Below are 14,187 nucleotides of genomic sequence, written 5' to 3'. Positions count from 1 at the left end.
TACCCAAGCTGTTAAGTAGAAATAGACAGTGCTTCTAATAGTTTTCTCAATGTAGTATGAAAACAGGAAAGGTAGATTATTTTTTCTTTTCTGTTAGTTTTGGTACTTGAGAAGAAAGGAATAATGCAGAAGTGATTGAATACTTCCAATAATAATGAACACTTGAGATGAATGACAATTGAGTATTTTAAGCCAAGCTGGACAGCACTGCGTTTCTAAAAAGTTGACCATCACAAATGGCGGTTCTGTAGTGAGAATCTTCCCAGTTAGAAAGAGTAACGGTGGAATGGGTAACTCAGATTAAGCAAAAAAGCAATTTAAAATATACATTGGTTTGACTGTAAGCAGGCTTTCCTAGAAAGCAGGGGCAGATTTAGGTTTTGTGAGTAGAGCAATGTTCAGTTATAAGCTTTCTGTGCTCGGTTTTATATAGTCCCTGACACTGTGCTTTAGCAGTTGTGTTTTTTTACTGAAACAGGTTACTGAAACTTGCATGCTTCACACACATGCAATCAAGGGTTGAGCATACTGTTATTACCCTCTGTTGCTGCTCCTTTATTCTACTGAAAAAATCTACAAGGTAGTGCTTTAAATAGATTTTGAAGGGGTGAGTGAAGTGTCCCACAAGTCTTTTGTATGGCATTACTTGTATGGCAGGTCTTACTACATTGCCACAATAAATATTATGTCTGCAAAATGGATTCACATCTGCAAATAATTTTCTGATCTAGACGCACCCTTAATCTGCTATGAGGCTGAACAACTGAAGCATGTTGGCATTGCTGGAAGAGCAGATTGTTGAAGCCGATATTGATAAACAAGAAAAAAAATTCAAGTTTTATTGGAAATACAGAACAGAAATGAGTGATAGGAAACAACAGAATGGTGTACATTCAGCTTAATATTAATACTGGTCACACAAATAGAAGGCAAAAAAGCCTGTGTACTGAAGCCCCTCTTAATGTTTTGATGAGTTAACTTGCTATGAATGGGGGAAGTAAACTAAAACATCAGATAATTTATTGCCTGCATGAAGTGTTCAGAAGGTACAAGTTGCCTACTTTGGTTTGCTCACAAAATATTAAGAGCATTTATTAGTGTTACTGTTGATATTTAGTATTTTTTCAAAAATATATACAACATTTTAATGTAAAATTAATAATACGGTAGCGGTTAGGTCTTAGAATGTTTACATGTGTATATATTACATAAATGTGCATATATTTGTGTATACACATATAATTGTTTTCATAGGAAGTGTTTTGGTGATATTTACTGATCCTGCTAATACTGGAAAGAGCTTTATTTAGTAATAATGATTTGTGGTGAGAGTAAGATCAGAGGCCACTGCTGTGTAACGTTATTACACTTACACTTCTAGCTGTGTTTTCTCCATCTTGGGCGTTTATCAAAAGAGCGATGAGAGAACTTGTGGCTTTTATTTTTTCCTAGTATAGATTTGGCTTGAAGTTGGAATGTATTTTTACATGATCTGGGGTTATTTTTTACCTTTTGCTAAAAACCTGGAAACATCAAAGTTTTATGACTTACTTGTCATTTTCCCATGTATTATTCTCACTGCCAGACTTGTTTTTTTTCCTCAGTTGCATTAAGACAATGGAATTTCTTGTCATACCAAATAACTTAAAATGGAAAGTATTGGAGATTGCTGTGTCTTTCTTGGGTAATGGGTTCAGGGCAAAAATATTTTTGTCCTGCATTTCATAATTGCATCCTCTTTCCAGAAAGATGAGCCCACAGTTGGTGCTTGACATAGTCACGTAAAAAGTGACAGAAAGTCACTTATGTCACAACACTCTTAGTGGCAGAGCATCAGTATGCTCAGAATTAAGTGTGCACTTAATTCCCCATAGCACAAGCACTAACAAATCAAGGCTTAGCTAAATAAGATAAACAAAACTAATACAAAATATCTTGTACAATCAGTATGCTAGACGTAGTGATACATCATCATGCATTTGATACTTAACTATTTCTACAAATTAGGAATCTATACTAGCTTCAAAATTAGTATGAAGTTGATTTAGTAATAGTAACTAGCACAATTTTGACATTCACTTATCTGAAGAGTTTACACCTGTGGTAGGTATTTGGAGGGAGAAACTGAAAATGAAATGTCAGAAATGTATAGTTGTGTAACTAAAAACATCATGTCCTGCATCAATTATGTCTAGTTTTAGGTGAACTGACTGTTGAGGCCTGCATGCATCAATTTGTGTTTTTAATATGCTGCATGATTTAAAGTAGTTGAGTGAAATGATGCTAGTTTAATTTGCTTGAAGTTAACACTATTTTTAGATTAATGGTAGAATCATCTTTTCAGTTTAAAGATCTGATTTGATTTTTCCCTAATGAGTAAAAGTATTATTGTACAACAGTACTTCTGTTTCTTTGCACTGACTTCTAGCTGAAATCTTACTTATTTACAGGTAAGAACATTAGTTCAGCTTTGCTGGTAATTATATTGTCCCATTTCCTTGTCAAGAAAAAGCATGGTCTATATAATATGTTAATAACAAAGATACTTGGAGTCATACCATGCTCTACTTTGACCATTGTATTAAAATGGGAAGCTGGTGTTGCAAAAATGACTCTTGTGAGTACAGCTGAGGAGAATTTATATGTTTCAATTAAAAATACCTTGTGTAAAAATAAAATACGTATATAATATATATACACACACACTCTTAGATTATTTTGAAAGCAAAATAGTAGAAGGAGATATAACACATCTTTGAAAAGTCCCGCTTGCGATGTTGCTTGGAACACTAAGCCTAAATAGGAATTATTCCCATTTTCCACAAACCAAGTTTTTAAGGAAGCTTTAATGAAGTTAAGCTTTGAGAAGTTCTATTTCTAAGCATAATTTTCTTTTGTATGCAACTTCATCCAATACTCTTTTGAAGGGTAACTGAAAAAGTTTCATTTCAGATTAAAAAAGTGGGATTGGAATTAAGATGTATTTTCCTCTGTAGCACGCCCAAAGTATGTTTTGCATTTATCTGAAATTAATATGTAGTGATTGTTCTGGGTACTGGTAAAGAATGTGAACAAGCAGTTACTTGTCTGAGTTTTACCTACACGTAAAGAATGTGTGGTGAAATAAAAGTTGAGAAGATAGGTGTGTGCATATATGTATTTTTACACTTTCATTAAGATAAAAGATTCTGAAAGCATGAGTGACGTAACAACTAAATAAAGTAGCTATTTTGAAATAGTTATTTCAGAGGAGAACCACATTTGAACATAGTAAAAGATTCTGGGTATGCAGAGAAAACGGTGTTAGTAGGGGAGACAATATAAACGTGTAAACAGGGGAAAAAGAATGATCTTTTGTTACCACGTTTAAGTTTTGGCCTGTGTAATTACATAAGTAGTAGCTAGTAGTATGTTCCTACAGGCAGTGTTCTCAAGCAGGAAAAAGCATTAACATGCTTGGCCAAGACGATCGGATTGCCTTCCATCCTTATCTCATCCATACTTGTGCGGATGTAACGTGTGTTATTAGATTTGCAGAACGTGTCATCAGTGATTGTAGTAATATTGTTGTACTGCAAAACAAAACAATTTTTTATAAATAATCACACACACGTATATATACACACACCCCTGTATGTTGAAGAATTTTCAACCTTTCATTTTATTCCTCTTACCCACCCATTTTATTGTCATTGGGATTTTGATTTGTGTATACTATAGATATGTAGAATCAAGTCTCTTCAAACCAATCAATGAGCTGATAAGGAGTTTGAAGTTGTTATTGATGTTTGAAATGTACTGTTGATAAAAGATTATTGCTTATTTTTACCATTTCTTATACTTGATATACAGAAACTAATGACAAATTCTTGCATGGTAATTAGCTAACAAACAACTTCTGAACACTGAATGGTGGTGGCCATACAGATTAGAGGTACGTTATTTGGAGGAGCATTAGACGACTGCAGCACAACTGCAGTGTGAGCTGTTTTAAAAGACAGTGGGTTTGGTTTGAAGCATGTAACTAGTGAGGCTCTTTGTAATAGAATGTTAAGGAAATACTTCAAAAATACCTGAAGGTGAAGAATACGCAGACTTTCTGGTAAGTTAAGGGGAACAGATTCCAGTGCATTGTGTCCTAAGTAGAGGTAGGCCAAATTTGTCAGCTTCTAATGCAAAGAGAGAGAGATTATTAATGCTGATATAACTTACTTGAGGTTAAGTAACTTGTGCCTGTTACAAGACATCAGTATTTTTTTCCGATCACATAGAAAGCCTGTAAAGTGATCTAACATGAAACATTCTTTTGCTGTGAATGTTGAATTCTATTATATCAAGAAACTCATAGAACAGGCCGATGTTTTGGAAATTTCAGTGTCAGCTTATTGGTTATAAAACTTGAGACCACTATAAAGCTATAGCTTTGTTTGTTAGTATTTATGTTGTCCTCAGAACTGTATTTGACCCATCAATTATTGAATCGAGTTTTTCTTTGCACGTAAGAGAGAAAGGAAGTAGGTAAGATATTTCTTAGAACATTTTTTTATACGAATGACATAAGAGAGTGAGCATGCAAAGGACTATTATTCCAAAGTGCCTTAAAAACAAAACAAAAGCTGGAAAGCTTCTTCATCGTTTGTTTCTTAGATTACAAAAATACAAAAAAAAAATCATTTAGTGGTATACTGGATAGTCTGGTTACTAATTTTATTTACTTTGGTTACCTAAATTATTGTCTCTTACTTACTTTGAAAGCATTTGCTTTGATTCCTCTGCTCTTGATTCTATTTTGGTTTGCATTAAATGTTGTTAGTTTGGGAGGTAGAACAGGAAGTTTTAGAAGTCGATTTTCAGCAAGAGAAAGTTCTTCCAGTAACAGAAGCTTTGAAAAGGCTCCATCTTCTATTTCTTCTATCCTATTTCCACTAAAATCAATTCTTCTCAACGTAGCTTTAAACAAAAGAAATTAAAATCTAAATATTGAATTTATAATTACATGGCATGTGAAATGTGTATGGTTGTGTATGTTAAATGTTACACTCTTGACTGCACCGTCCTGATTGTGATCTACAAATGTAAATACTATTAAAATATGGATAAAAATCCCCATTTGACTTTCCTCATGGTCTTAAATTAAAAAAAAAAAAATAAGGAAAGTACTTGGATCCTTCCTTTTTTCTTAGAGACAACATGATTTCAGATATTAATAGAATTTGTCATGTTGTAGAGCGAGATAGCTGGGAGAGATGTCCCTGGAGCATTTGAAGGAAAAATAATACCTGGTCACTTAAGACTGGCTGGGATGCAGAGTTAAATTTTATTTTTAGCAAACTGCTCTTTTTCCAATTGTGTGGGAATATTAAGACGGATACGTGGGCCAAAATGGGTTTCCATACTGCCTTTACAGTTCCTGTTCTAATACAAGCATTGAATTAAATAAGTAATACGCATAATGAAATCTAGCAAAGTATAAAATATATCTTATTTTGGTACTCTTGGCCTAGTATAAAGGGACAACAACTTCAAATATACTATCGGGTAAATGGAAATTAAATTTGAACATTACTTACGAATGTCAGCGAAATCTGCGACTGCTATCCTTTTTATTTTGTTAAATCGTGCATAAAGGTATGCTGTTTCCTTTGGCAGTGGGGGTACGGCTTCGATGTCGATTTCCTCACAGTACACTGACCCGCTTAAACACACACAGAGCAGACACGTAGGTAAATCTGAAAGCAAATTATTTGGAGTAGACAGTTAAAAATTGTTCAACTAACTTAAGCTTGAATATTCAAACCAGAATTTTCTCAAGTATGTTTTAAGATTTCCCATCATTAGATCTTTTAAAAATTCTATTCACATCAGGTTCTGAAAAGATTTAATATTCTGAACTTTTTTGAGTTTTGTGTTCTTTTATTGTGCATAATTTCCCTGTGTATATTCTCTGTTCTTATCTGAGCATGTTTTGATATGCTATTAATTGATGTTAATTCAGTTTCATTCTTTAATTGGCTTAGAGTGTTGCAAATATGACAACCGCAACTCTGTGGCCGTGTTTAAATGTCTTCATCTTTAGAGCCATTCATTCGAAAAGAGAAATCCATGCAGGAGAAACATCTGGCAGTGCACACATTTGGTACTGTAATTGCATTAGAGCATTTCTGGCAGGGTCATGTATACTCTCTGTTACTCCTAGCTACTATTCTGTCTAATCCTTTTTGTAAAAACTCCAGCAATGATGATTAGATAATTACTTTAGGCAATCTCTTCCTGTTTTTTACTGAGGGTTTTTTTATAGCTCTTTGTTATTTTAAGTAGTGAGAGAAACTCTGTATCTTTTTAAATGCAGTTTGAGCCCATTATAGCTTGTCCTGTTCCTCATAGACATAAGTAGAGTATTAGTAATTTCTGCTTTGCATTAATCCTGTATGACAGCAATATTAAAATCCATATAATGAATATGGCTTTTAATCCAGTTTGGTCACCATTGCTGTCTGATCTACTGTGTTTCTATATTGTGAGATTTTTTGCTTGGCTTCCAAATTGCTCTGTCAGTAGTACAGACAGTGGTGTCATACTGCTAGGTAGTTTGTTGTCACTACATAGCAAAATAGCATCTTTCGCAACCAATAAAGAATTATAGAAGTAGCCAGTCAATACTGGGAAGCCAACCCAGTATGTTATAATAGAGGAATTATTTTTTTTTTCTCACAGAAGTACTGCACAGAATGGAATTGAGATTTTGAGCTTTAGCTTTGTGAATATAACCATTTGTTAGACTTCAGAGTTCTTCTCCACTTGCCTTTTTTGATTTAGTGTCTCATTTGTCATATGCTAGAGTGTAGGAAACGGAATAATGATTGGGAAGCAATGTTGTCACTATTTAAAGGCAACAGTTTATGCTTGTCTATGACTGGAAGCTCTGGTGTTCTTACGGATTTGTTCCACTTTTGATGGGGGCTTGTTGACAGATGCTGTTTGGCAATAACTAACCTCGGTTAAAGCTTTGGTGGAGATTGACACTCCAGTGGTCTTGCTGAATCATCAGTTATTTTTGGAAGCTTAGATCAGAAATACACCTGAAATATGTGTGTCTTTTTTTCCAGTGCTCTGTTTGGCAAACATGTTATTCCTTTCATATTTAGAAATCATTGTGGCTCGTTAGAAGAAATCTGCACAATATACCTCAGAGCCTGTAGGAAACTTAGGCTAGTGAAGAATGTTTGTGATATATTTTAACCCTTGCCCTCCCTGATCATCAGATGTAAACTGTGCGAACAGCCAGTTCTTCGAAGAAATCTATTTAAGTAATTTAAGCACATCCTATTTCATCATTACTTGGTTAAACTGTGGAACTTATTGGAGTGTGTGTTTTTTTTTCTTGGTTGTCTTGCCTAACTTATTTAGCTTGGGTACATCTCTACAGCAAATAGGACTGGGTGAGTCTGTAGAGATTCTTACAAGCTGTGCTTTGTGTACTCGGTGTTTACCTGAGGATCCTTTAAATTTTTCATCCTGCTCCATCAGAAGTTAGAAGACTTTCCACAGGAGATATGAAAGATATCCATAAATGAAAAGATTAATTCTATATCCCTTCTCATCCTTTGTATATTAAATTTTCATATTAAAATATGTTCTTTTGGAGAGCTTAAATGTTACAGTATTCATATAAGTTACTTACTTGTATCCTTTGTTGGTGGTGCATTTTGTTCACTGTCATCTCCTTGCAGTCTTAGGGAAGTGTCAAGAGAAACATTTGTTCCATCCTGTGTGTGAGAGCAAATGTTGTTTTAAAAAACAAACAGCAAACAAAAAATCACAGAGCATTACAAGGATCTGAAATAGCAGGTCTTTTAAAAAAGAGTTTCCTATTATGTGCTTCCTTATGACATTTGGATGACTAATGGAATATGTTATCCCTTTTGTAGGTGAGCTCTTCACTTTGAAAGGCAAGAAGGGAAGGCGGTGCTGCTAGTGTTCTTTAGAAAAGTGAAGTTCTTTAGGAGGGAACAGTAGACACAAAATAAAAATAGAGAGAAAATATAGACTGCATGGTGAGGAAGGAATATGTAAGCAATGGGTGTCTACAAAACCTGGAGTTCTGAAGACAGGTTTTGCACATCATGCAAAATTTGATACGATTCTTGTGAATGTAAGCTGTATTTTTTTGTTTTACTCAAATAATCTCAGTAAAATAACATTTCCTTGCATTTAAACTTATTCAGAATTCCCTGTTGAGATAGTCATTGCATCTTTTCAATTGCAGGACAACTTAGTTCATAAATGTGTTCCTTTCAGGTGTTGGCTGAAATTTAGCAATTGCTTTCCATTAACTGCACTTAAGTCTGTTTTAACACCTAGGCTGCTAACAGAAAGGGCCTTTTGTGGTGCAGGAAATGGTAGTCGGGTTTTCACTTAATTAGGTAGGAATTTTAGAGAATTACATACTATTTCTAAAATTGTAGTATACATACAGTGGGTTATAATATGATTTTCGTGTATTAAAGTTAAGGGGATTTTTAGGCTGACTATGGCAGTTGTGCTTGGCTAGCATCATTTTTTATCTTTTTTGATGGGGAATAGTTGTAGGACAGAGTAAGACAATACGCTTTTTGGTCCGTGTTGCTATTGAAAACACATGGGTAAAAAGTACATTATCAGGTGTGGAAGATGTTTTTCTTTAAACATGCTTAAGGGTCAGGACCTGGCAGGAGTACAGTCCCCTGTTGAACAGAGCTTCTTATGCACTGCAAGTGCTCACAAATGAACTGATTTTATCATTATTATTATTTTTAAATTCTTCCCCACCCACCCCCATTCAGTCATGTAGCACACAGATAGTTCATCTACTAGAGCAGTCTGAAAGTAACACTATCTGTCAAATTACTTTTGATACTAACTTTGTTTTATTTAGTTTTTGTTCGCTTGCATATATTTTACTGTGGGAAATTCTTGTGTTCTGCAAAATAAAACACTCCAGCCTGAGAAACAAATATCTTGGCCAGCCTCTGTCATTTTGACCCTTTTTTAGCCTGTGAATCATCCATCCCTTGGCTCTTCCCTGCATCTGTCTATCCAAGCTATGGCTCTTTTTTGCCTGCTGTTTCTGTGTAAAGTTTGGGATGGGTTGGTTTGTTCTAGTAAGGCTTTTATACCCAAGTTAGAATGCTGGCAATGGTTTAGTGGTTGTAGCTTGAAACTTCTGTGTAGGGTAAGAGCTTTTGCAGTGTTGGGAGTAGAGAAGCTGAGGGGCATGAGCTGAACAGTTAGGCTCAAACAAGCAGCAAATCTTCCAGAAGGCTTCTGCAAAAATGTTTTTTTTGTGTAGATATGTTGATTAGGCACGTGAAGGTATGGTCCTTGACTGAGGTATCCATGCCAGTGGAGAGTTCTGTGTACGTGGACTTATAATAGAACAACTGCACTTATATCGTTGTAGCATGTTTGGCTCATAAGGGACATTTTTAATATGCTTGTATGAAAAACATGTTTGCTGACATAGCATATGTGTACCAGGTGTAGATTTTGAGTACAGTATCCTACTTGAGGTGTGATCTATGAAAGAGTATGCATGCAAGTTCTGTGCAGAATACAGTGTACAGCTAATTTCCACGAGCAGGAAGCATCAACAAACTGATTATTTGCAGAGTACTGTTTTATCCACAAAATTAAACAACAGATTCCTGTCTGCGCCCTCCCCGCCCCCCAGAAAAAAAAATAGTAGTAGTAAATAACCAATGCATTGGAAGTATTTCCTGGTCACCTATAAAAATTCCTAGCCGTGGAATACCAGTGCAGAAGATTGATTGGATTATAACCACAGAAAGTTCATTACGTGCATATGTAGGGAATGCACTGAAGGAATATTGGCCTACTTAAATACTTACATTCCACCTGCCTCTTGCACTTTACTCCACAGACATGAGTTACCCATACAAAACCACATTAACATTTTACATCTAAATACTTTAACCATCTTAAAACTTCTGCAAAGTAGTTGATTCATCTTTACAACACACAAAGGTCTATGATAGTTTATATTCAGTGGAATGCATTAGTCCAGATATGAGATGGTGTCTAATTGGATGGTTCTGTTGTGGAAATTAAGATTTCATGTTTTTGAGCTTCTAATATTTTATTCAAGACTGGGGTGGCTGTGGTTTCAAATAATAATCATTAATAAATTTTGCTTGGCTGACCTTTTCCTTAGTAGTAAACTAAAGTTCACTTAATTTTGTTGATCGCTAGCACAAATAGATTTCTTCTGATGATTTCACTAAAAATCTTTTTTCTAACTGTGTGTTCAAGCACATAGTAAGGAGTTAAATTTGTCATGCAAGATAGATTTCTGACTGGGCATGTTTGAGGAAATTGTTGGCATATATTTCAGTTACTGTGAACACTTGCAATATTCTGGGAGCTAGAATTTGTGTAATCAATGAATAGAAGATTTGTTTGTACGTCCCATGACTTAAATTGGGAACGCTGGAACTTGTATAGATGTATTTGTTGCACATAAGGAACTAGTTGATTATTTTGCAATGAAAACGTTAATTGGAGAACTGACCTGATGGAAATAATGACCAACTGTGTTCCTGGAATTATCCGAAGCAGAACCACTGGCCTTCAGAAGACCTCTAGTTTATAGCACTGCCAGTATGGACTTTGGTTAGTCTGTGGCACATCTGTTGGCATCGTTTCCTTGTAGGTATACTCCTTATTGTTCTTTTTGTTGAAACAGTAGCATATTCTTATCAGAACTATTTTAGTAATGAATGTCATCTGATGCTGTGCCTAACTAGTTAAAGTTAACATTTTTAGTATTTGTTTAAAAACTTACTCAGTTGTGAGTGGATAGCCACCTATTAGTTAAGAGCCATTTAAGTGGTCTCTTTTTCATAGATTTATGAAACATGTTACTTCATCGCTGTGGCAGATGTCAGATTTAAAAATACCTTAGACATTTTTAAATATAAATGTGTTGCTGCTGTTTTTAGTCTAACAGTGGAAAGCTATCATTTAAGTAGAATTGGAGAAATAGTAAAAAGGTATACAGAAGTGATTTTTCTATATATGTGCTGCAATTTTTTATTCATACTAATTATCTTTTGCTGTTGTATTTTTTCTTGTTTATCAGAGTAAGTTATTGTAACAAGTACAGTTAATATTATTGAAAACTTCCTTGAATTTATGAATACTTGGTTGTTACCGTGTTGTTTGGATATGTGGTATTTTCCTTGGCAGCTAGTCTTGGGGCAAACATTGTTAGTTTTTCTTCTTGATCAATGCTGTATCTCATTCTCTTGATGTGAATCGTTTAGGTCCTGTCAGAGGCAGTCTGAGCAGAGGTGTGAGGTTTTTAACTGTCCCTGTCAGCTGAGGCTGTTGCACTTCATTTAACTCTCCTCTGTTTTTCTGTCTTCTGCTGAAGTGTTTAGTTTAAAAGACATGTATGTGGAGCACATAGCAAAAAAAGTTCAGAATTGACCGTTTGGGGGTGCTGGTGAGTGCCAGGAGGTACAATCTTCTTTGCTACCTTTAAGACTCTCAAAGTGTTAAAAATGTAGGTGACTACCGCAGGACTGGACATTCCATAGTAGATCAGGACTGCTAAACTGTTGAGTTGCAAAAAAGCCCTAAGAACCCACTCCTGAAAAACCAAGGCAAAAACCTTGATAGTTTGGTATGTCAAAAGAGAAACTGTGGTTTATGCTGGCAGGTTATGTGGCATAAAAAGTACTGTTTCAAGTATTACTTTGCTATAAAAAGAAATTCCTAAATAAAATCACCTTCCTTGTTTTTAGTCAAGCTTACTGTGTTAATACAATGTTACTCAAACTGTTGAGCTAGTATATCCCATTCTTGAAAGTCTTACAACAGTAGACACATAACTACAGCAGAGTTAAAAATGATGCTTTAGCCTTATTTGTGAAAGCCTGTCTTTTGTGGGTTTCTCAAACTGTAGCAAGGGTAGTATTTTTGTGGTTTTAATTTGTGGCTTTCCCTATGTCTGAAACCATTGTATGTTTTGCTATTATTATAAGACTTTTCCATACAACTTGCATACATGCATGTAACACCTTATTCATATAATGCTTAGCAGTTAAAAATAGTAAACTGATAATGTAAATAAAATACCTTTCTTATATCCTTGGATTGCATTTCATAATCTTGTTGGATCAGGCTTCCCATGGTAACATCTGTATCATACTCATAAAACTGGAGTGATTCTTGCTGTATAGGTGGTGCTGAATTTACCAAAGGTACAAACACAAACAAAAAAAAAGCAGTCTGCAAAGTCTTCATTCTTGCATGGAACAATGTATCTGGCTTTCACTGAGCTGGTGAAGGTCTGCTCGTGTGTTGACTATGGAGAGTACTTTCTTTGTTGCTGGAAATGAAAATGCAATCCGTCAAAACAATATTTAAAGCCTAGAGGACTAGTTGGCAGGGGTTTCTAACGCATAAGGAACATGGAACAACTTTTAACTCTTGATATCCTTTAATTAGACTCCAGCATTACAAAAACTGTTCTTAGCATGAAAAGAAACTGGGAAACAATGAACAACTAATAAGGAAAATATTATCTTAATTGCATTTACTTGTTTCCCAGTGTTTTATTTTTGTTAATAGCAAGAGGATTTTGTAAAGCGTTTTATGAAACTTTTGGCATGTATGTAGCTGAACTAATTGAAACGAGAGGTTCAAATGCATTTTTCTTGGTTGTCAAACTAATGATTTCAAACCGAAATGCTCTGTAACAATAATCTCTCATTGTCTTTGTCTTTACATTTGAAAGTAAATGAGAGAAGATAACTTAACACCCCCTGAATTTTTACAGGTTGTACACTTTTCAAGCAGGGGGAGGAGGCTACAAACATAGTCTATAAAACGTTTTAAATACACACACAATAATTTCTAAAATAAACCTTTACACAGCATTTTTTTTCCTGTTTACTGTGTTTTATTTAAGCTTTAGGTTAATATACTTTTAGGAAGAAAACTCCACCTACCGTTTTAGCAGATTCAGGGTTCTTCTGTGATTGTCATAAAACCAGGTATCCTTATCTATATGTTAACCTGAAGTGGATTAATAAAAGAGTCAAGTTGTGAATTACATGCAGATTGTTGAAATGAATACTGTTTCAAAGTTTGACAGTCTTAAAAGTGCTTTCCATGGGGTAAAAAATGCTTTGCCAGCATTCTTTCCCTAGGGTAGGAGGTAATATCCTGGAGCAGGGGGGTTGTACTTTGCATAATGTTTGCAAATGTTAAGTCTGTCTAGCTCATCCTACTTTTGATATTACTTGTGAAAATGGTAGCCTTCTGCCTTGTGGTGATTTACTCTTTATAATAGCTAAGTTTTTTTCTGTAAATCAAATATTAATTGTGCAAACTAGAGGTCTATAACAAGGCATGTGTTACCCATTTTGTTTAATGGTTTAGCTAAGAGACAAAGCAGCTGCTTTCTGACTGAGACAGAGGTAGAGCCAAAACATACGTATACCGTATTAGTCACATTTTAAGAGTAATAAAATGTTTCATTACGAGTTGTACACATTTAGAGAAGTTTCACCTAAGTATGAAATGGAAACTTTTCAGTCTGAAGAGTTCTGGAAAAAAAAAAATATTTGTTAGAATTGTCTATGTGTGTGTTGAGATTTTCAGACAAGTAATTTGTGTCTAAATGCTTCATTGAATGACTTGTTAGGTGATTTATTGAAAAATTGGTCTAATAATAAATACTTGCTTTGAGTAAAGTTCTGTGTCAGTTCTATAGATAACTTAGGAAACACTGTCCAGGTGTAGAATTTTCATCTGAGCTATAAGCAGCAGTTTTCTGGATTTCTAATGCATTTCTTCCTCCCCCATCCTTTTCCTTAATATGTATTTTTGGCAGTTGGTACAAATGGGAGCCAGATGACCAACTTTAAAGTTTACAAAGTAGCTTTTTTGAGTCTTTAAAAAGTATGTAGCAATAAAATCTATTGGGAATATATTCAGATTTACATTTCTCTTTCATTTTCATTACTTTTTTTTTTTTTTTGTAGCACTTCAGCTAGAGTAATGTTGAGGATAAACAGCGGACCTATTTGGTTAAGTTTTCTTCTAAGTGCTGCCTTGTTTAGAAACCAGATGTCCGTAGTAAATCTGCAAATTGTGGAGTAGGTACAGCCATTTACTGTC

At 34.8% G+C, this 14,187-nt stretch overlaps 2 protein-coding genes across 3 annotated transcripts in view; one reads left to right on the top strand and one right to left on the bottom strand.

Annotated features, from left to right (window-relative positions):
* CENPP (centromere protein P) overlaps positions 1 to 14,187 on the top strand; it is a 157,957-nt gene that overhangs the window by 17,139 nt on the left and 126,631 nt on the right. The window lies entirely within an intron of this gene.
* OGN (osteoglycin) lies at positions 811 to 13,173 on the bottom strand. Its single transcript, XM_068419908.1, has 7 exons — positions 13,014 to 13,173; positions 12,139 to 12,391; positions 7,682 to 7,766; positions 5,571 to 5,729; positions 4,748 to 4,950; positions 4,074 to 4,169; positions 811 to 3,572 (listed from the first exon to the last, which is right to left on the bottom strand). The coding sequence occupies exons 2-7, from the start codon at positions 12,304 to 12,306 to the stop codon at positions 3,402 to 3,404; spliced, it is 882 nt and encodes a 293-aa protein (XP_068276009.1). The 5' UTR covers positions 12,307 to 12,391; positions 13,014 to 13,173; the 3' UTR covers positions 811 to 3,401.

This window comes from Nyctibius grandis, chromosome 29 (assembly GCF_013368605.1).
Source record: "Nyctibius grandis isolate bNycGra1 chromosome 29, bNycGra1.pri, whole genome shotgun sequence".
Taxonomy (NCBI): domain Eukaryota; kingdom Metazoa; phylum Chordata; class Aves; order Nyctibiiformes; family Nyctibiidae; genus Nyctibius; species Nyctibius grandis.
This window is presented reverse-complemented; position numbering and strand designations above follow the sequence as displayed.